This window comes from Prionailurus viverrinus, chromosome B1 (genome assembly GCF_022837055.1).
Source record: "Prionailurus viverrinus isolate Anna chromosome B1, UM_Priviv_1.0, whole genome shotgun sequence".
In the NCBI taxonomy this organism is placed as follows: domain Eukaryota; kingdom Metazoa; phylum Chordata; class Mammalia; order Carnivora; family Felidae; genus Prionailurus; species Prionailurus viverrinus.
Genome location: NC_062564.1, coordinates 75,059,971 through 75,082,100, shown reverse-complemented (window position 1 = coordinate 75,082,100; position 22,130 = coordinate 75,059,971). Strand labels below are relative to the sequence as shown.

Sequence of the window (22,130 nt, the reverse complement as noted above, 5' to 3'; positions counted from 1 at the left end):
GTCTCACAGTTCCTGAGTTCAAGCCCCACGTCAGGCTCTGTGCTGACAGCTCAGAGCCTAGAACCTGCTTCAGATTCTGCGTCTCCCTCTCTCTCTCTGCCCCTCCCCTGCTAACACTCTGTCTCTCTCTCTTTCTCTCTCTCAAAAATAAAAAAACATTAAAAAAACTAAAAAAAAAAAAGGTATACGGATCAAAAGAGATAATTATAAAAGGTAACAATCCTTCTTTTTCATAGTCACAGGTAAAATTAAAAGAATTTTCCTTTAAACAGATGTATAATTCACTCCTTTACTCTTAGTCAACAACATTTTAGTAAACAAACACCTTACTTTCAAATAAGCATTTATCTTAAGTGTTTATATACATTAATCACATAGAAACTAATGTCAAAGATACTCTTTACTCCTCTCTTATAGTGCTTTATTTTTCAGTTAACTTCAAAAATGCTTTTCCATCTAACACTGCTGAATGAGCACTTTAGCTTACCAGCATGTATGTACTTATTTATTTTTTATAAAAATCATACAGCTGAGCATAATTTATACATATGTAATGGATATCTGACATTTCTAAAGCCATAAGCTATAAAGGAAAAATATTATTACACATATTATTCTCAGCATACAAGGCAGGAGAAAAGAACCTAAAACCTGTAATCAGTCTTAAAACTTTAGTAGTTTTGCAAATCAGTTCTAATCAATAGTGATGGGACCATTTCTGACATGAGACTTATAAGATAGAAATTATACATTGAAGCCAAGTGATAAATAAACATCTGATGATCTTTGACCTTCTGAGGAAAGACTTTATATTACTTGAAAAATGAGAGTCTAATACAGCATTTTTTACATTATTTTCACTTAACTTTAAAAACAAGATGCATACAAGTGAAATTATTAATGATCTACCAGATTATTTTTTCACTCATTGGAAAACTATAACCTCTGCTCTTCCTGAAGGCCAGCATTTATTAAACACGCAGAGTTTTCCCATGTTCTTGATGTTAATTATAACGTCAGGGTTTCACCAAAGTCAGAGTAATATAGTGATTACTCTCTACTGATCTTTATACCAGAGAAAGTGTTGCTTACAATTTGTAGTTTCTATGTATCATTCATTTTGTTCTTTCCATGCAGACCAAAGAAGTGAAAATGTGAAGAATATCTTTCATGTAAAAGGCCCAATTACTCACGTATAAAGTACCAAAAGCCAGTGATGATAATGTGATGGGATGTGAGGAATATGACTTCCCAAGCCCTCTACACCTGAAGTCCAACTGGGAAACATCTATTCACCTTTGGTTGTTTTCAATGGTTCAGTGTTGTATTTCTAAACTTGTACAGCACTGAAATGAAAGTCTCAATGTTATTGGATGTACTTTGGCTTAGAAATTTAACTTCTTAAGATACCATTTCAAAAAGAGCATAGAGCATCTACTGAATTGATTTTTAAAGGTTTTATTTTATATAATTGTATGGATTGCTATCTCACGAATATGACATGCTATTTAGTATTGGGACAAAAAAACAAAACAAACCAAGAAACCCCACCGAGTATCTACAAATAGCTACTCCCAAAAGGACTAAGAGGAAAATAAAATTTTGGTGCCAAACAGGACAATACCAAGGCAATGTCAAAGAGCTGCTCAAACGAGCAAAGTAATTTAGGCAATTCATTGTTTGGATTATGCAATTATTAATAAAAAATTTGACTAATTCCATTCCACACTAGTATACAGTGACTTTTCTTATTATTGTAAGACTGAAGAAATGTAACCTATGGGTAGAGCTACTCTGGCCTGCCTGCTGTGTATACTGAGTGGAACCCCAGAATTCATCCTGAGAATCTTCTGACGGTGAAAAAGTAGCATGTGTAAATTTAATCCAGCATAAAACTCAATGTTTTCCCTACAATGAGAATTTCAGCAGTGTCTTCCCAGTATGAAACTGTGTCTTAGCACTCTACTACCTTCAGAATTTGTATTAATTCTGACAGAAACTGAAACTAAAGCCTATATTTTATGTTTACTTATCATAGGGGCCTTCTTCCAGAGATGGTGCAAATTGATAGTTTAAACAGTCAAAATTTAAAAATAGACAAAAGCATTTTTTAAAACATTTTACATTGCGAGAGGCATTTGTCACTCCCTGGATATGACTTTTGATCCATGCTGTATGCCTGTTTTTAGATAACAGTGAGCTTCCCAGAAAGAGGAGTCATATCACTGAGTTAAGAGTAACAGACAGAGGGGCGCCTGGGTGGCTCAGTTGGTTGAGTGTCCGACTCTTCGGCTCAAGTCATGATCTCACGGGTTTGTGGGTTCGAGCCCAGCATCGGGCTCTGTGCTGACCATGCGGAGCCTACTTGAGATTGTCTCTCTCTTCTCTCTACCATTCACTCACTCACACTGTCTCTTTCTCTCTCAAAATAAAACAAACTTTAAAAAAAAAAAAAGAGAGAGAGAGTGTAACAGATTGATAGAGGCACCTGAGTGGCTCAGTCAGTTAAGTGTCTATTAAGTGCCTGACTCTTGATCTCAGCTTAGGTCATGATCTCATGGTTCCTGAGATGGAACCCCGCATCAGGTTTCCCACCCAGAATCGGCCTGCGGATCCTCTCATTCCGTCTCTCTGCTCCTCCCCCATTCGCACGCACACGCTCTCTCTCTTTCTTTCTCAAAATAAATAAATAAGCTTAAAAAAGAAGAGTAACACATCGATAATCTTGTATGTTTATTAAAACAAGTTCCCTGAGGAGTTTAACTAGGCAATATTGTTAACCTAGTTTGCTTAAAGTGTACAAAAATATGCAGTGAAAGTTATATATATTTAAAATATTCTAAAGTCAGATTTTGTTCTGATTGGCTACCCAATTAGGGCAAATTAACGTGATTTTTACCAACAATAGTCTGAAACATAAAAATTAAGTTTGGGTTTAAAAGCAGTTATTGAAATTATCATAAATATATGATATCTATTGATTGAACCGTAATAAAAAGATACAGGATGCTAGGATTGACCCTTCACTGCTTTGGTTCATAGACCTTGCTAGAATAAACTACCTTCTAAAAAAAAAAAATCCTTGTAGACTGTGCAATTATAGAGGTTAGGACATTTTGCAGACATAAATTCAATGACATGTTACTGAAGCTTGCTTCTTCTGAAATTTAAAGTTATTTTAAATGCTGAATGAGAATATTTTAACTGTATTAAAATATTCATAAAATATTGCTTAGTCAAAATGAGATTTCAAGACCCCTTATCATTCTCTGAACTTCTAAGTGCATTGGTTGATAGACTTGGATAGAGTTTATAGGTGTAAGTATTCAGCAAAAATCTTAGATACCTAGAGAGAGAAAGAAGCAATCTAAGACTCTTCAAAGAGTCAAAACGTGGAGAAGAAACAAAGTAACAAAATAGGCAGAAATAATAATTCAGAAAATGGCAATTTTGGCATAAATATCTGAGAGTCACTGTCGACCACAAATTGAATATGAATATGCAAAGCAGACGTGAAAACAAAAATGCCTTATTAGGATGTGCTAACGAGGATATGACAGATGAATCTGTTGACATTATATACCACAAAGACTGTCTTTTGCCACAGTTCCATGAAGTCCCAGGATAACACAATAGCAGTGGTTAAACACAACCAGATAGTTCTCTTTCATTGTACGGAAAGATTTCCCTGGCTTGGAGCTCTGCCTTTAAAATGATGGGCATAGTTCAGAAGGTGAGTACCAGTCAGAGGGATTCCGAGAAGGGGGAGAGGGGTAGTTTTGTTATGTATTAAGGCAGCCTTTCGAACCCAAGACCCCAAATTCAGCAGCAAATGTGTGGTGAACCTCGTCTCCCCTCAGTTTACATGTGGAAAGTAAAATAAATAAAGTGTTCCCTCTTTATTTCTTTCCTGGAATACGATATCAGGTATTGCGGAAGACCCGGGGACTCCCAGTTTGCTAGATTGCTTTAAAGGTCACAATTAGACAAGGATGCAGTGAGGATTGATTTTCCGTGAATGGGAATGATAAGCAGTCCCTTCTGCATCTGGCGCCGTTGCTTCTTGTACAAGAATGTCAACAAACCCCGTGTAGAATGTCACCTCTGCTGGACTGATAGCAGCCTCCTGGAAAGCTGTGTCCAGGGAGACACGAGGCTTGTGCCAGCCTGACAGGAAGGTACAGTGGGTGATGCCTGCCACGGGCACAGGTATCTGCCTGTTCCTATTCTGTTTGTTGCAAACGACCTTAAAGATCTCAAAAATATAAAGCGTTGGCAGATGACCCCCTGTGCCCATGTTCTCTTCACACAAAGGCAAAGAGGTGTGGTGAGAGCAAGAAGGAGCTTTGGAGAAATGTGACCACGCTGGTGATCTTAGCCGAGAGGGAGATCATCTCGCTCCTTCACTGCAGATTCCTGTTCCTCCGAGAAGTGCCCAAGGGGCCTGTCTGGCCAACTCAGAGTCCGCAGGTCACCAGACAACATCTCCTCAGGACGGTGGACTCTCACTCTTCTTGGCAGGTAGACGCGCTTCCCAACCCCCGGGGATGATGTATAGAGTGAAGCACGCGCTTTGTTCGCTGTCTTTTCCATGACGTAACTGGCCTTGAGGAAAGTTCCTGCTGAAGGCAGAGGACCTATCAGAGGACTTGACTAATCAGAGGAAATTATCCAAAGCTAATTAGGTAACAAGGTGACCCAGAAGGAGGCCGTATGTAAAACAGCTTCCTGATTTAAACTCCAAGGAATGAAGCAGAAAGGGAACAAGGACCTGGAGAGTGTGGCCGCAGTGAGTACAGGCAGCTAGAGGTTGGTGGAGAGGAGGGAACAGGCGCTGAGGAGAGGTGAACACGTCCCGTGGCTACTCCACCCTCAGAAGCCACGGTGGATGGCAGCCAAGCCTCTGCCCGGCGCTTCTCAATCGTGCATTCTTCCAAGTACAGGTGATGCCATCGTTAGGGAGAGTGGGCGTTGGGAGGCACAGCAAAAGGTTCTTATGTCTATGTTGATTTGAAATTAATTAAATTTGCATCCTCTTCATCCTCCGTTGGCAGGCTCAGCAGGCTCCCTCCAGGGCTGCTCCTTGGAAAACATTAGCACCATTCAGTTTCAGGATTCATTGTCACTGTAAAAAAAAAAAAAAAGAGAGAGAGAGAGAGAGAGAGAGAACAATAGTGTATTTCCAAGAAGCTACCAAGAGCTGGTCACTCCACTGTGGAGGTGACTCAAGAGAACATAAACAGTCAGGAAGCCAACAGTGTCCAGCTTACAGTTTCTGAAACAAAGGTTGGTTTGGATTTTATACTTGATCCCTGAGGAGGAAATCCATGAAAGCCAAGAAATAATCCCTAGCTCTTGCTCCAGTATCCCTCCCTTGTGCTGATGTGGAGAGAACCAGATGGAGTTGGGGGTCCCTCCCCCACCTTTAATTAAAACGAATCCCATTCTCTATGAATAGATGCCAAATTGCCTTTTTTTTTTCTTCCTTTTTAAAAAAAATTTCCATGCATTGTTTTTTTCAGGAGTTGGTGGTCCTGGCGTGTTTTCAAAAGCCCATTTTGTTCGTATCCACAAAGGATCCGGGGGTGCTTTCTCCGTGTCATTTAGAATTCAACCATTAGGCATCTTGGGGTGTGAATAGACATAAATTACGGACATGGTATTCGGACATGACTGTGCTGGCTGGCTAATTTGTGCTTTTGTCTCTAACTTGGCTATCTGGGCCACATAGCTGGCTCTGCAGCTTTCCCCCAGTGAGACCATACCTCCACCCACGTCTCCTGGAGAGCAGGCCACTCTCCCTCTCCTCCTGCTTCTTTTTTCAGTTTTCTGTCCCATCACTCGAATTCCAGAACATCCCTACTTTGTGTCCAAGGAAGTGCCCGAATGATAATAATCAACAGAACACCGTACGTATCTCCTTAGCTCACAGACATGGGTAGTCTGCAACAGACTGTATTCTTCTTACTCCTACTTCAGGGCTCTCCTGCTCAGGGAAACAGCATGTGTTTCCAAAAAGACTTTGAAGCAGTTTGGTAGACGGATAGGTAGCCAGATAGCCAGATCTATCCACGAAAGGGGAGGGGAAACGTAGTGTGTATGGTTATGTGTTTGTATTTGTGTTGTGAAGACCGGGGGAAGATGCTGTGATAAGGGCAGACAACCAGTACGAAAGGAGGAGGAGGGCAATTGTGAACAAAAGGACAACTTCTGTAGCAAAATTTATTTACAATGGGAAGCTGATGGAAAATTAAGAAAGTTTTCAGCTGAAGAGCAGATTTAACAACCCCTTCATTTAAGTTACCCTGTACCACTCTTAAACTGGGCAAGGAGGTTCCATTTCTTGGAAACTGGGTGGTAGCAGAATATTATTTCTAAGATCCAGAAGTTCATCTCTATAGAACATAAGTCTCTGAATTGCGGGGTTTCCTTCTGTGGCCTTATCTGGAAACGTCAGCTCCCCCAAGCACGGTATAACACAAAGCCTCACTCGTAGTGGGCACGAGCCCTCTTTTGTCCACAACGCTGATCTGCGTCCAGCTGTTACAACAGATGTGATTTTTTTGAATTTTTATAAAACCAATCCATAGCCTCTGTTGGAAAACTAAATACAAATAAGCAAAGCAAAAATACTAACAATCTTACTACAGTCAACATTTTGGTGTTCACTCTTCCAAACTTTCTTCCCTTGATGGCATACGTTCTTTTTGTACAAAAGTAGGATCCTATTACGTATATTGTGCTATCGACTGCTTTGCTCACTCTCATTCGCCTGGAGACCTCAGTCCTTGCTAATAAATACACAATATCTTTTTAGTGGCTATAGAGGATCTCATTGCCTCATGAGATGAAAAAGCATTTTTAAACTACACACCCTTATTGTTAAACATGTAAAGCCTTTCCAATAGTCTTTAGCCTAAAAAATGCTACATCTTTGCATACTTCCATTTGTTACCTTCGGGTAAATGGCTAGAAGGGGAATTATCAGGTTAAAATGTGTGCTCTTTTAAAGCGTGAAGAGCCCATTTTCAAATTACCCCCTTCCCTAGATATTTTGTACAATTTACCTTCTCCCCACACTTTCTTTAGGGAAATATCTTTTCCCCCACATCCTTCCCCATACTGGATATTATTATTTTCATTTTTTATTGATCCAATAGGTGAAAATAGTATATTTACTTTTTTATAATTTCTGAGAAAAACAAACATTTTTTAAAGCTCTCTTGGTAATTTCCATTCCTTCTTTTGCAAAATTGCTTATTGATAATTTTTACTCATATTTAAAATGGGACTGTTACCTTTTTATTGGTGTGTGTTTTAAGAATCATAATTTTTATTTATTATACGTGTATTGGAAATACCTTACCCCAGTTTTTATTTTCCTTCTCATTCTATTTATTGTGTTTTTCGAAGTACAGAAATTTAGAGTTTTTAATGTTTTCGAGTTTTTAATGTTTTAATTTAGAGTTAAAACTATGTTTTTCTGATATGGTTTCTGACTTGTGTGTCATGCTTTCAAACTAGTTCCCAACTCAGAGTTATAATAAAATTCCTCTATATTTTCCCTGGACTTTTTTCTTTTTTTAACATTTAAACTTATTTGGAGTCTATTTTAATCTAAAGTGTAAGGCAGAGTTCTAAATTTTAATTTAAAAAAATTTTTTAATGTTTATTTTTGAGAGAAAGAGAGAGAGAGAGAGAGAGAGAGAGAGCATGAGTGGGAGAGGGGCAGAGAGAGAGGGAGACACAGAATCCCAAGCAGGCTCCAGGCTCTAAGCTGTCAGCACAGAGCCCAATGCGGGGCTCGAACCCACAAACTGGGAGATCATGACCTGAGCCAAAGTCAGATGCTTAACCAGTTGAGCCACCCAGGCACCCGTAAATTTAAATTTTTACATTGTTGAGTCTTTCATTCAGGAACACAGTACATCTCTATTTTTAAAAATCTTTTATGTCCCTCAAAACATTTTTGAACAATTTCTTTTCATATTACGCCATTCATTTTTTGGTTACGTTTATGCCTTGGTATTTCACACCTCGTGTTGCTCTTTTATGGTAGTACTAATGCTCATGTGCGCTAACGGTGGCTCTTTTAGCACGGTAGATAAAAGCACAGGGTCAGATGGCCAGAGCTTGAACCAGGGCTCAGCCACTTCCTTGCTATGTGACCTTGGGTAAGTTGACCTTTCTTAGCCGAAGTTTCCTATTCTCATCCGCAAAACATGCATAATAATACCATGTACCTTGTAGGGTTGTTGTAAAGGATAGGTGAGCAAATACAAGGCCCTATGCTGCAGGCCAGACGTGCAAACCCATGAACGTATGTTATCCTTATTTTGCAGATTCTAAGCTAGCGAATGTCCGTCAGTGAACTACAAGCTTGAACATGGCTTCCAATATCCAAAGGCTTTCAGAAACCATCTTCCCAAACAAACTTTCCATTTCTGAGAACGCCCTTAAATGCGGTTTGTTTAGAACACTCTACAAGCATTCTGAAGGCTTCACGTGTGACGCTGTCCACCTCCTGCTTCAGCTTCAAGCACCGAAGAGCACAGAAGCTCACACGTGGCACTCGGCGCTCAGCTCTGTGGACAGTGAGCAGCGTGACAGGGTCTGCCACACAAGACGGTCCCAACGTGGATACAAATTGCCTCAGCTATGGGACCTCAGGTCATTCCTAGTGTTGCAAATCCCACGTGCGAGTTTTTACTGGCCGTGGTGGGGTGGCCATCAGGCCTGTGGGCAAGTCAGCAGCCTGGGATCTGGCCCGCTACCTGAGCCCAGAGCCATTCTCTCGCTCACGTTCTTCCCTCTATTTAGTTAGACGCGTTCCCTGCTGTCTTTGGGGCTATTTATCATCTCTGTGAAATGATCAAATGAGCCCAGACGTTGTTAACTCTGGCAAATCCTAGAGTTCTGTTAAAAATACCTTGGCAAACTGCCACACGACTGCAACAAATAAAGTAAGTAATCCTGCTTCCAACCTCTGTTGCCTGCCTCGGTGTTAATTCCTACAGTTTTAGTGTCTTGTCTATGACAGTGGCATTAGTGAGGAATTTTTCTCAGAGTGTTATACAGATATTTTCAGAATGTGGGACAGCTTTCCTAAAGGCCTTTATAGTAACAGGCCTACAAACCATAAAAACAAATTGAATTGATGAAAAAGCATCGATTTGTTATTTTTAAGAAAGCATTTAATTGGAATGCTAGCAGTTAAATGAGGACAGATACAGCTCTTAACACCTTGTTTCCTAACTGCCCCCTTGGTTGCAGGTAGGATCAGATAAGCCATCTTTGTTCTCCTGACCGGTTTATCTCCTAACAATCCCTCTTTATGACCACAGCTAATGTTGCTTAGCTCTGAAGATGGTAATAAACGTACATTAAACCTTTCGCACATGATGATGCTCCCTAACCTGGTTTTGGGGAAGTGCAGAGCTCAGGATAGCACAAAGTCACATAACAATTAGATCGTGCTCCCTTCCTTTTCATCAGTATAATGTCCCTTCTCCTTCTCGAAAGAGGCCTGGCCCTGGGGGGAATTATAGAGGTCACACATCTGGCTAACATCACAGGCAGGCCTAAAATTCATCCAAGACACATAGATCGTGCCCACAGTAGACATAATCTGGGCCACTATTCAAGCAGGCTGTGTTTTATTAAATTTAGTACATCTCTCACTCACCACATGAGCATGCATGCACATGCACACACACACACACACACACACACACACCTGCATTTTAACAATGTTATTTGAGATTATCATCCTGCAGGATTATAAATGGTTACTTTGTACTCCTCATATGTTACTTTGTATCCCTCATAATACAGAGCTCAGATTTGAGGGAAACCAGTTGGCACTTAATATACTTCCTAAATACTTGTTGAGTTTTAAAAGACTTTTGAGAGACTAAAAAAGGAAAAGAGGAAAGAAACTCACAAAGAAAATAACAGGAGGTAGCCAGAGATTTACTTGAGCAAAGAGGCCAAAAGAGTTCTCTAAAACCACTGTTTTCTTGCAGTTAATGATCTTTTCAATGAATATATGGGACGATGGATGCATCATCTACCAAATACTTTCATGTATCAGCCTCATGGTGGCTGCCTTTCTTGCTGCTGTGTGTTCCTTCTTCTTTTTTTTTAATCTCTAATTTATCTTTTAGTTTGTGGAATATCTCTTATTTTAACTAATTAATAAAAGAGAATTAAAATGTAGTTTTTTTTAATTTTTTTTTCAACGTTTATTTATTTTTGGGACAGAGAGAGACAGAGCATGAACGGGGGAGGGGCAGAGAGAGAGGGAGACACAGAATCGGAAACAGGCTCCAGGCTCTGAGCCATCAGCCCAGAGCCTGACGCGGGGCTCGAACTCACGGACCGCGAGATCGTGACCTGAGCTGAAGTCGGACGCTCAACCGACTGAGCCACCCAGGCGCCCCAAAATGTAGTTTTAAAAGAAATATTGCATTTCATAAACTTGCTGTGTAAATTGGACAAATCACTTAACATCTCTGAGTTCCAGGCTTACTCGTACAGATTATTTCATTTTTAACTGGCCGAACTGGCATGATATCGACAATGCCAGGCCCTGTCTGGCATTAGGTGTTCATATTAAGTGTTCAGTAAATATATTTTGTAAAATTATATCAACAATCATACTTTTCTAAGAAAAAAAAAAGAGAGAAAGGTGAAGAGAAGAGAGGACACAGGAAGAAATTCACAAAACTCTTTATTAAACTAAACTGGATTTTCCTGAGAAATATTGAAGTGATCCATTTTTATGTCATTGAGCTCAGACATGAATCATAAGATAAACAATAGAATTATTACAAAACCAGAACAGGGATGCTGTTATTCACCCTCTAACTAGTTAATTTCCTAGGTGATAGTACCTAGGCATCCGGCATATATAAAATGCTATACAAATGTCTTATTGTTTTTGTTATTCATGAGCTTTCACAATTATAAATCTACTTGAATGAAACCAAATCGATTTTTTCCCTAGTCGTTCCCCACTCAATATAAACTCATCACTGTGGCTAACTGGCATAAAGGAAAGAAGATGGACACTTGGCTGTTATTTGCAGTTCCTTTTCTGTGGTTATTCACCTAAGCTTACAGAGACAGAACACCGTGCTTGCAGGAAATTGTCTAAGTATAAAGGCCTCAGGAAGAAGGGACAGGCTGGCTACACCTTAAGCACTATGACGAAAGGGATTCTCCCCTTCTTGTTCCCACTATCTAGCTCCATTCAGGAAGGTTCTGTGAGGGTGGGGGTAGACAATAAGGGAGTGCGTTCTTTACAGAGAATTTAAACAATAATAAAACCAACTCAATAGATCTGCTTTTTGTTGTCACCATGTGCTGGCAAAGATGAACCGTGTCAGTGATGAAATTCTCTTCAACTCTAGGGCAGACCTCTCCCACAGCCTTGCCACACCCCTTGGACACGACTTCCACTAACACTCTTCCCACTACCTCTTACACTGCCTAGCACAGAACCAATACGAATTAGGAGGAAAATGTTAAGGAAATAACAATAAGGAAATAAGAATATAAAACTCTCCCTCCTCCACAATTCCTTTGTTGTCTTTTCTTATGGATTTTTTAAAGACACAAAAACCATAGTATAAACTTCCCATAGTGCTCGGTATGTCTCTGGCATTTATTAAAATCTGTGCTAGATTTTAGGTTCCACAACATAAAAGAAAGTGTCCATTCAACGAGGACAGGGCAAAGTAATGAACAATGGCTTGCCAATGGGATACATGGGGAAAGTTCTGAAAGGCCGGAGATTATGGACCCTAACAAGAAAAGTCTTTGTATCCAATGTGGTGCATTAAGTGTAGGATGGTGACCAGATCGACTCCTTTTTCCAGAAGGACATGGACTTTATGCCTAAGAGGTTTTGCGTCAGGGTGTCTTTCTAGCATCAACAGGGATTGAGCCCTTTAAATAGAGTCCAGAAGTCTTAGTTTAGCAAGAGGATGGAGAAGTGTGTTTTCTACTAAGTTCAATCTTCAGTGACTGTTACATACTTTCTGAAGCATTGCAGCCACTTGTACACTGCTTAAATGGTAGAGGAAGGATGAGTCACAGAGCTAAAAGCCAATGGGGAACTTTGGGGGTAATGATGTATCAAAGTAGGTTAACTGATTGTGACAAATGTACCATTGTGGTGTGGGATGCCAACAGCCGGGGAGGCTGTGCATGTGTGGGGGTATTAGAACTCTCTGTACTTTCTGCTCAGTTTTGCTGTAAACCTAAAACTGCTCTAAAATATACAGCCTTAAAAAAAAAAAAAAATGCCCCAACCAGTACTGTGGGTGGGCCTGGGCCTTTGGACACAAGCTCACTAGCCCAAAAGGCAGTCAATTTATGTATATCAATGTTAAGTTAGTAATAAGAATACCAATACTTATTGAGAGCTTATTTTGTGACAGACTTTGTTCTGAATGCTTCGTACCTTTCTGACTTTTCAGTGACTAAAAATTAGATTTGCTTTACAATATTTTACTACTCTTTGCAGCCGTCAGAAAGTATCTGTGGCACCAAAGCCTTGGGACTTGCCATTGCTGGTTCTTAATGTTGGTGCTGGCTTCACTGAGAGGGAATGACGTAAGGCCTGACGGCTGTCCTGTGAATTAAAGCCGAACCGTTCTGGACCAACAGAGGAATGTAGACATTCCCCTTAAAAACAATAGTTTAGGGGCGCCTGGGTGGCGCAGTCGGTTAAGCGTCCGACTTCAGCCAGGTCACGATCTCACGGTCCGGGAGTTCGAGCCCCGCGTCAGGCTCTGGGCTGATGGCTCAGAGCCTGGAGCCTGTTTCCGAGTCTGTGTCTCCCTCTCTCTCTGCCCCTCCCCCGTTCATGCTCTGTTTCTCTCTGTCCCAAAAATAAATAAAAACGTTGAAAAAAAATTAAAAAAAACAACAACAACAATAGTTTAGCATAAAGCAGCTCTCCAAATGGGTTAAGGCTTTTTGTCTTACAGGCAGAAATGACCTAGAGCTTATTTCAAAGACCAACCTTTCAATATTTCAAAAATGTGATTTCTAAGATGCTTTCCCAACCATATAGTTCTCAACATTAAGTTTCTTCTATGTTGCCAATAATTCCAAAAGCCAAGAGGCAGATGTATAAAAACCACCGGTGTTCCATGCCACTTGTGGGTGCCCATCAGAAATACAGTCATGAGATATTTATAGGGCTTTGGTGGTGATCTGAGCCATGTGCTGAACATACACATGACTCATTTTTAGGTAAGATTAAAATGCAGAGAAAATATTCTTTTGTAATTGCCTTTGTGATGCTCCCGCTAGCATTTTTTTCCCTTTCATCTACTTGTTAATATCTGGTACCTCATTTACACAGGATAGAATTTTTTCTGAACCAGTGATGAATTTTTAACATGCAAAAACTTGGACTGGTAACGCTGACTGAAATCTTCAATAAGAAACAGACTTCCGGATCAGAGCCGAGGTTTACCTCACTAAGACTGCAGAGGTGTGATGTGTGAGATGTAGGGTGACGACCTTTCAGATAAGGTTTAAGGGAAGGAGCAGAAAAAGGGGCTAGAAGACAAACATCTGACTGCCCCGATCACCATCTACTATCAGTCTTTTCCTGCAAGGCTCCAGCCTCAGGGACTGCCGGTGACAAATGTCTGCTCTGGAAGCATTTAAGATGACAGGCACAAGACCTCTGGTTAACATGGAGGGAGAGAAGACGGGTGGTATTTACCCTGCTCTGAAAGATTATTCTATCTACTCCAACAGAAGCGTAAAGTCTCAGTCACAGGCTCAGTCAAGTTCTCTACTCGCTGATCACCTCTGAGTCACCCCTACCAACAATTTGGTGCCCCCAAATCACAGCGCTGCTGTGTGGAACAAGTCCCCACGTTGCTGAATCATCAATCCTTTCTCCTGCGACACTTCCCACGTCCTGACCAAACAGTCCTCTGATCAAAAACACCCCAGGCGTGGTCATTTCTAGCCTCACAATAGGTAGCAAAATTTAAACAAGACTCTGGTGTGCTGACCACTAAAATTTTCTATCAAGCAGAGCCACCTAGTGGTAGAATGGAATATGTTTTTAAAATTCTCATTTAATTTCTCTCCTATGACAATCCAATCCAGGTGGGGTTTTGTTTTGTTCTGTTTTGTTCTTTATATGTTCATTTTGCTCACTCATATTTACAGTTATCCAGTAAGGCTGTCACTTCCATCTGTTTTCCTTATCAAACATCTATTTATCCAAGGTAAACAAACCTATAGTTTGTTATAGTTGGAAAGTTCTGTGGCTAAAACAGAAGCCGACTCAACAGTACCTCTTCAGAAGGACAAAGAAAATGCCAGTATTCATTTACTTCAAAAGAGTCACTAGGATATTTACTTTGTACCTTTCTATTTGTATCTTCCTATTTACTTTGTACCTTTGTACCTTTCTTTTCTCCACACTACACACCTATATACCCATGTAAATTGTCACATAAAATTTACAAGCGCAGAGAAGGTAAATGAAAATGCTCTACCCTGGTCTCCAATACCCTCCCCCCCACACATATAATCAATGGTAGAAATTAGAAGTACCTTGGGTTGTGGTTTGATTCCTTTTCTTCCTTTAAAGTAGGTAAACATTCACAATCAGCTAGGACAGAATAAAAGCAAACTCGTTGTTAATCACCAAAATTCTATTTTCTACCCACAAAACTCATGCATTTGAGCGCCACATTTCCCAGCTCTGTGTGGTTGCTTGTACAGAAATGGCCTCACTAGGGAGTTCCAGAGGTTAAAAGATTAATGATGGCAAGGCTCTTGAAATGGAAAAAAAGCATTAGTAGCACAGATACAAGACTTCAACATGCCTCTGGCCCTGTTGGAAAGGGCACAATTCATCACCGCTTGGTTATTCAGTCCCCAAAGAACCTCACTGTTGCTCCAAAAGCTAGAATCTGCATGTTTCAGGTTAGACACTGGAATAAAATAGCTTTACCGGAGGTCCTGATGAGCCTGTAGAATGATTTCAGTCAGGATGCATGATCAAAAGGCAGCCAGTGAATTGAGGAATGACTAACCTTCTTAAAGTCATCAGAGTTCTCTCCTATCATGTCACAGTTATTTGTAAGGAAAAACAAAATCCATCGACTCCATCGGCTATGTGTCAAAATAACTCTCTGCTGTAGTTACGAAATAGATATGCCTTTTTCTGGGTTTCTGGTTTTGTGAGTGTAATGGGATCCTGATGTATGACTGCTATCTCAGGCACAAAAGGAAAGATGTCAGATTATTAAGAGACGTTGTCTTTGGGTGGTATAATTTTTTTCTTCTTTCTACTTTTATTTTTGCATGTGCCAAATTATTATGTATGTGTATTTTATAAACTAAAAACAACAAAATGAAACTGCCTTAACGATTATTATAGTGACCTGCCCCTGTCCCCAAATGCTTTACAGAGCCTTCCTTGCCTCAATCTTGGGCTACGAAAAACTGTTCCGTTCAAAATTGTACAAGTTCATCGAATGGTTCTAATCTTTGGGAAAGCTTATGTTGATAAGCCTCTGGTCTAATAATTCTAATAACAGGTCTCTGGATTTGGGGCTTCACTATTGTTGAATCTGACAGACCCCGGGGTATTTTTTAAAGTTGAATGTTAAAAATACAAATGATATGATAATATAAATAGTGGATGTTATGAAGATAATCTGAGCATTAAAAATCAGTTATTGATTTTTTATAGGAATTTTAAAAGGGAAAAAACAACTAACCATCTTTTTTACTTTTTATTTATTCATTTTTTGACACACAATTTTTTTAATGTTTATTTATATTTGAGAGAGACAGAGTGCGAGCAGGGGGAGGGGCAAGGGGAAGGAGACACGGAATCTGAAACAGGTTCCAGGCTCTGAGATGTCAGCACAGAGCCCAACTCGGGGCTTGAACTCACAAACTGTGAGATCACGATCCGAGTGAAGTCAGACGCTCAACCAACTGAGCTACCCAGGTGCCCTGCCACCACCTTTTTTAAACCCACGTATTGATTTAATGAAAAGTAAGGAACACATACAGTGATTACTTCCAGATATCAATTAGGAAGTAAGTTACAGGAGGATGTTTATATTACTATCTTTATTAGTGTTGTTCAATAGAACTTTCTTTGGTGATGGAAATGTTCTAGATTTGTGTGTATAATACAGTAGTTATGCATCCCAAGTGGCTACTGAACATTCACAATGTGGCTAGTGTGACTGAAAATTTTTAACTTTATTTAATTTTTTAAATTTTAATTTAAATAGCCACATATGGCTGGTGCCTCTTGCATATGGCAGTGAACAGCACTGATCTATGTAAATTATATGTGGCAAAATTTTACATCCATATACAGATTAAAATCATAGATCTCTAAATTCTACAGTAGATAAGGTAATGCCAGATGCTAGCTTTTTCCAGATAATTTGGACCCAGAGAGCTCCTTGTTTGAAAAAAAATCATCTTCTTCTTGAAAAAGTCTGTTTGAAAAGATTGTACAAAAATAAAAACAAATGGCACCACGTGATGCAGTAATTAACCTTAGTCTTTTCTTTTTTTCTTTTTTTATTTATTTTTTTTAATTTTTTTTTCAACGTTATTTTTTGGGGGACAGAGAGAGACAGAGCATGAACGGGGGAGGGGCAGAGAGAGAGGGAGACACAGAATCGGAAACAGGCTCCAGGCTCTGAGCCATCAGCCCAGAGCCTGACGCGGGGCTCGAACTCACGGACCGGGAGATCGTGACCTGGCTGAAGTCGGAGGCTTAACCGACTGCGCCACCCAGGCGCCCCATCTTTTTTTAATGTTTATTTACTTATTTTGCGAGAGAGAGAGAACACAAGCAGGGGAGGGCAGGGAAAGAGAGAGGAAGAGAGAGAATCCCAAGCGGGCTCACTGCTACGAGCACAGAGCCTGCTGTAGGGCTTGATCCCATAAACTGTGAGATCATGAGCTGAGCTGAAATCAAGAGTTGGACGCTTAACCCACTGATCCACCAGGCACCCCTTAAGCTGAGTCTTTAAGGATAGTCAGACCTAAGTTGATTACCCGCATGCTCCAGATCTCATGCGGATTGGGCTCACACTGTCACATTCCAACAATTACGGGACATTTATAAAACCGTTGCAACCTTCACATGCCAGAGAGGACAGGAAAAGCAACTTTAGGTTACCACGTACCATTTCTATTCATGTTGTTCATCCACTTGTCAAGCTCTTCCATTTCAATTTCCATAACAGAGGGTGTGTCTTCCTCAAAAATGGGGCTGGAGCGAGAACAGAAACAAAAAGGAGTGTGGTGTGCCGAGTCTCATTTTGGGAAAGCCCAGAATGTTGACTGCGGGAAAGGTGAACTTGACCTGGTGTGTGACACTCCACGGCAGATTGGGGCTTTGCCCTACTCACCAAATTCTGAGAGGCGGAAAGGCTCGAACTACAATAAGCCTTCGTCTATCACTGATCCAATGATGGAAGGCGCACGGCCCAGCTCTTGGGCTGCAAGGGAGCCCAGGAGACTCTGACTGCTTCCCTAAATTAGGTACCAAGTTGAGCTGCCAGGCTTCTACCATGAAGCTCCTCTGGGGAGTTGCCCTATTTAGCATGGTAGCCTTGCTTAATTTCACTTCCCTTTCCTTGAGGTTTCTGATCTGTGCCCCAGGTCAAGAGGCCACTGTGGACAGGCTGCTTTCATCACCCCTCCTTTCAATTCCCAGGCTTTTCTGACATAGAGAAATGGAGTCGTTGCTTTCAGAAACCCACTGCCCTCACTTCCCAGGATTCAGAGCACACGGTTACGGAAAAGAAGCCCCTGGGTAACGTAAATGGGGTTGGGGAGGAGACCACCAGCTCAGAACCACAGCTGGGGTGCGAAAGGAAGGCACGTAGAGGAGCCTGGGTGTGAGAGGAGGGCGTATGGAGGAAACCAGCAAAGTGTCTAAACAAGCAAGGTTGCTAGGGGGAAGGCTGGAGGAGGTGGTGACACCGCCCCAGAACACTCTTCTGGTGGCATCTTGTTCTCTTTCTGCCCACTCCTCCCTCCATCCTTCCTTCCTCTCCCCTTCCATTCCCCTTCTCCCTCCCGCCCTCACTGTGATTCTGCAGCATGAACTTTATGCCTCTACCAGGACTCCCCTTTCCTACCAGGGAATGTTATCTTTCCTGGTGATAAAATTTTTAATCAGAATAAATGAACCAACGTCCTTGAAATACACCCAGGGTCAGAATATTTAAGCTACAATGCATTTGGAACTGGTAGCATTCAAAGACTTTTTTTTTTTTTTTTTCTGGAGAGGACCCTGTTCTTCACCCAGATCTCCCACTGAACTGAGGTTGGGAGACAGGTGCATCCCCTTCCCCCTTGGGCTGCTAAGGGCCCTCTCCTGGGGCCCAGGATGAAAGGGGACCCTCAAGGGTGTCAGAATAAAAACGCCTAAAAAGGCAGATGGTTCTCTAATCTACTCCTCTCCCGGATATCTTCGTCTACACTGAGCTGGGTGGGAGGCAGCAGGAACTCACACTTTGATGTTCTCACTTCCCAGTTCATCTAAAGAGAATAGATATAAAGGTCATGTTAGCTTTCATTGTCTAGAACAACTTTTTAGTTCAACAACAGCTGAAATCTCCTTTCCAAAGACAGGAGACAACTTTAAGTAAATTGCATTTTAGGGAGCAATAACTCTTAAGTCAAACACGCACCATATTGAAATGAGGTCCTAATTTACCACACGAAATCTGGTTTTTTTTTTAAAGATATGATGGTTCTCTGAGAGTGTTGACCTCAAATCAGATGTTTCTCCCTTTTTATTTATTTATTTTTAATCCATCTGAAGAAGAAAACAGTGGCAATGGGAAGCAAGGGAGAGTCAGACAAGAGGGACTGTTCGTTGGTCCCTTCCTTACTCCAACACGTCCCAGTTCAACACACTGCTGTTGTATCTTTGTGTGACACACCAAGCCCAGCACTGTGACTGTCCCTTTGTCCCAGAGCAGGTTGTGGGGTACACATCAGGGCTCCCCTTGGGACTCTGTTCTCACCCCTGCTGCTTGCATGGCTGGACGCCTCACACCCTTCTGGTCTTAGCTTATACTCTCTCCTCAGGGAGCACCCTCCCTCCCTCCTATCTCTGAGGTAGGGTCCACCTTTCCAGTTGTCCCCCAGCTCAGCACCTTGCTTGCTTCCTCATAGAATTTGCCATGTTTGTCATTGGTCAATCCATCTGCTTAATTTTGTTGGTCGCTCCCACAGTTTCAGAAGGACAGAGATCGTGCCTGCCTTGTTGTCCTGCTATCCCCCCACCTCCCATCCAGCTAGCCCGGTACCTGGCAAACACCCAGTAAATATGTATTGAATAAATGAGTAGGCCTTAATCTGGATGGTCTAACATGGGTTAAATTCATACCCAATGTTTTGGACTTAACTATACCACAAAAACAAAGCTTTGAGCAAACTTGCTTTTTGTTGCTGTGGTTGAGGTGAGAACCAGGTAACAGTTTGTCAAATGCCCATCAGGTTCCAGATGAACGTGTGGCAAGAATCAGAGCCCAATGGCCCAGCTCAAGCTCTGTTTTGTTTGGCAGGGGAAGCGATGCATCCAGAGAAACGAGGCGATGATGTCAAGTGAGTGGAGAGCATAGACCCACAGCACCTTTTATGATGTGAAAACCATTGAGAAGCAAACCACTTTGTAGAGGCCCACCAAATAGTCGAGTGGTCCTGATCCTTGGCAACTGGAGGTCTCTTTTTGCCTGGCCTGCAGAAATGTAGGTCCCCATCGAGCAAACACAACCAGCAAGAACCTGGAACTGAGCTCCTGGCAGCTGGGAGCCACTATAATTTCCTGTGGGTTGGCAAGCTTTCACGGCATCGCTGATCCAGGAAAGCTGGGCACAGATGGAAGTTTCGAGCCACCACTGCTTACCTTCTAGGGCCTATGGGTTATATCTTTCTGCCCCCTGCTAGGAACCTGATGCTTCCTGCAGGTGTCTGACTCCTCAGGCACTTAGACTGGGGAAAGGGGAGTATGTTCGTTTATATTTTATATATGTATATCTTTCATCTAAAACTGACGTGCTATTTCCTTAAAGGATTTTACTATAAATAAAGCCCATACACAACTGAGCCTTCCCTACAGGTGACCCATAAAGATCCCCCTGTTTTTTCACTCCCTCTCTTTCCTTCCCCCTCTTTCCCTGCTTAGTAAACCACCCCCAACTAATTTCTCAGAGAGCTAGTGGCCCCACAGCCCCACCGTAGAGGGCATGGATTTATCTTTATAATTTGAGCGCCTGCAGGCTTTGTGGTGAGCAAAAGCTAACCCTGCCTGCAGACGATGGAAAAGTTTAAAAACCCATTACAAAAGTACTCCAGATGCACCAAATGGGAAGCTCCTGTAATCAGTATTCAAACAGAGCAAAGAGCCTTCTGCGGCCTCGTCTCCCCTGCTCCGAGACCATTACCCCTGCCCCAGCCACCATGGCAACAGAAAAACATCTGGGAGAGCACACCAGAGCAGAGCATTAAACCAGGAGGGAGACCAATTACGTGTCCTCAGCAATCAGGTCCTGCCCACTCCACTCCACCTGGCCTACATCTCTTTATTAATAGCCATCTACTCCCTTTGCCACCGGAGGGCAAATGTACCTCTTACACAGCCCCCCACCCGCACTCGATTCCATTTTCCCTCCTACAGCCCTTCCATTTCACACCCTCCTACCCACTTCGTCCTCGGCCCACGGTTCCCAGCTACACCCACTCAGCCTGCCAGTGCCCCCCCCCCCCGCCAGCTACCCTCCTCTGTGTACCTCAGATGGTGGCATCGCTGGGGCGAGGGGATGAGGGCAGGAGCCCCACAGGAAAGTGGCTCATTTATCTTTTTTCCATGCCAAACACTGAGCAAGAGACAGACTCTTTCTGGAGATGTACTGAGCAGACCCAGGCGTCATGTAGCCACAGTCTATTTAAAGTGATGGTTTCCTGCCAGCTGTTTTCCCTGCAGCTCTCTCAGACACAGCACATCAGAACACTTAATAAATGTTAAATAATAACAACTGCAAATTTAATGCCTGCAGGTCTGGGAAGAATGGTGATAGAGCATCACGTTACTACACAGCATTTCCCTTTTCCTGGACTCGAAATGGACAGTCCCAAAGAGAAAAAGTAATTTCCAATAGGAAGAAATGTTCTTTCTTTTTTTTTTTTTTAAATATTTTTAAATTTTTATCTATTCTGAGAGAGGGAGAGAGGGAGAGAGAGCAAGCAAGAGAGTGGGGGAAGGGAAGGGAGAGAAGGGAGAGAGAATCCCAAGCAGGCTCCGAACCGACAGCACAGAGCCCGACATGGGGCTCGAATCCGCAAACTGGGAGTTCATGACCTGAGCAGAAATCACGAGTCAGAGGCTTAACTGATTGAGCCCCGAGAAGTGTTCTTTCTAAATGTGTTGGGAAGGCGCCCCCCGGTGGTCAAACTGGTGCAGAAGCGCATACCAGGCTCTATTCAGGTGGGGGAAAGACCAATGTGTCTAACTTTCTGAGAGCACATCATCCATGCCCTTCCACAAAACATTGTTTTGGATACTTTCCAAGCAAACTACTGGTCTGACCCAGTATGACAGTTCTATTTTTCCTGGAAAAAAATATTTAAATAACATTTTGTTAATTTAAATATTCTCCTTTTATTGACTTGCATTATAATGTGGTGTTATGTGAATAGGGGGACTTCAGTGGACGGAAGTTGTTAACCTTTCAGCATTTAGTTTGTTTGAGGAGACATCCATCTGTTAAGCAGTTAACCGTCTGTATCTATACCAAAGGAGTGACTAGTAAAAGAAAATATTTAAATAAATTTCTATCAGAACTTGTGATTAGCAATTGTTTGGACGTTTCAAGATATCTGTGTTGTGTTCTCTCTCTCTCTCTCTCTCTCTTTTAAGTTTATTTATTTATTTTGAGAAAGACAGAGACAGCACGAATCAGGGAGGGGCAGAGGGAGAAGAGAGAGAACCCCAAGCAGCCTCCCCACTGTCAGTGCAGAGCCTGATGTGGGGCTCAAATTCACAAAAACATGAGATCATAACCTGAGCTGAAACCAAGAGTCAGATGTGT

The 22,130-nt window shown here is 41.8% G+C and overlaps 1 protein-coding gene across 7 annotated transcripts in view; it reads right to left on the bottom strand.

Moving 5' to 3' along the window:
• TMEM154 (transmembrane protein 154) overlaps window positions 1-22,130 on the bottom strand; it is a 51,575-nt gene that overhangs the window by 5,343 nt on the left and 24,102 nt on the right. For 2 of the 7 annotated variants that reach the window (XR_007151487.1, XM_047855401.1), the window contains exons 4-6: window positions 18,546-18,573; window positions 17,211-17,296; window positions 14,596-14,653 (exon numbers count right to left, since the gene is read on the bottom strand). Coding sequence is in view for 5 of the 7 variants with exons in the window: in XM_047855401.1 (XP_047711357.1) it covers window positions 14,596-14,653; window positions 17,211-17,296; window positions 18,546-18,573 (172 nt within the window). In the remaining 2 variants the exon portion in view is untranslated. Of the gene's footprint in view, window positions 1-130; window positions 1,347-2,720; window positions 6,541-14,595; window positions 14,654-17,210; window positions 17,297-18,545; window positions 18,574-22,130 lie in introns of those variants that run through there. The other 5 variants (XR_007151488.1, XM_047855403.1, XM_047855399.1 and 2 more) reach the window with 5 other exon arrangements.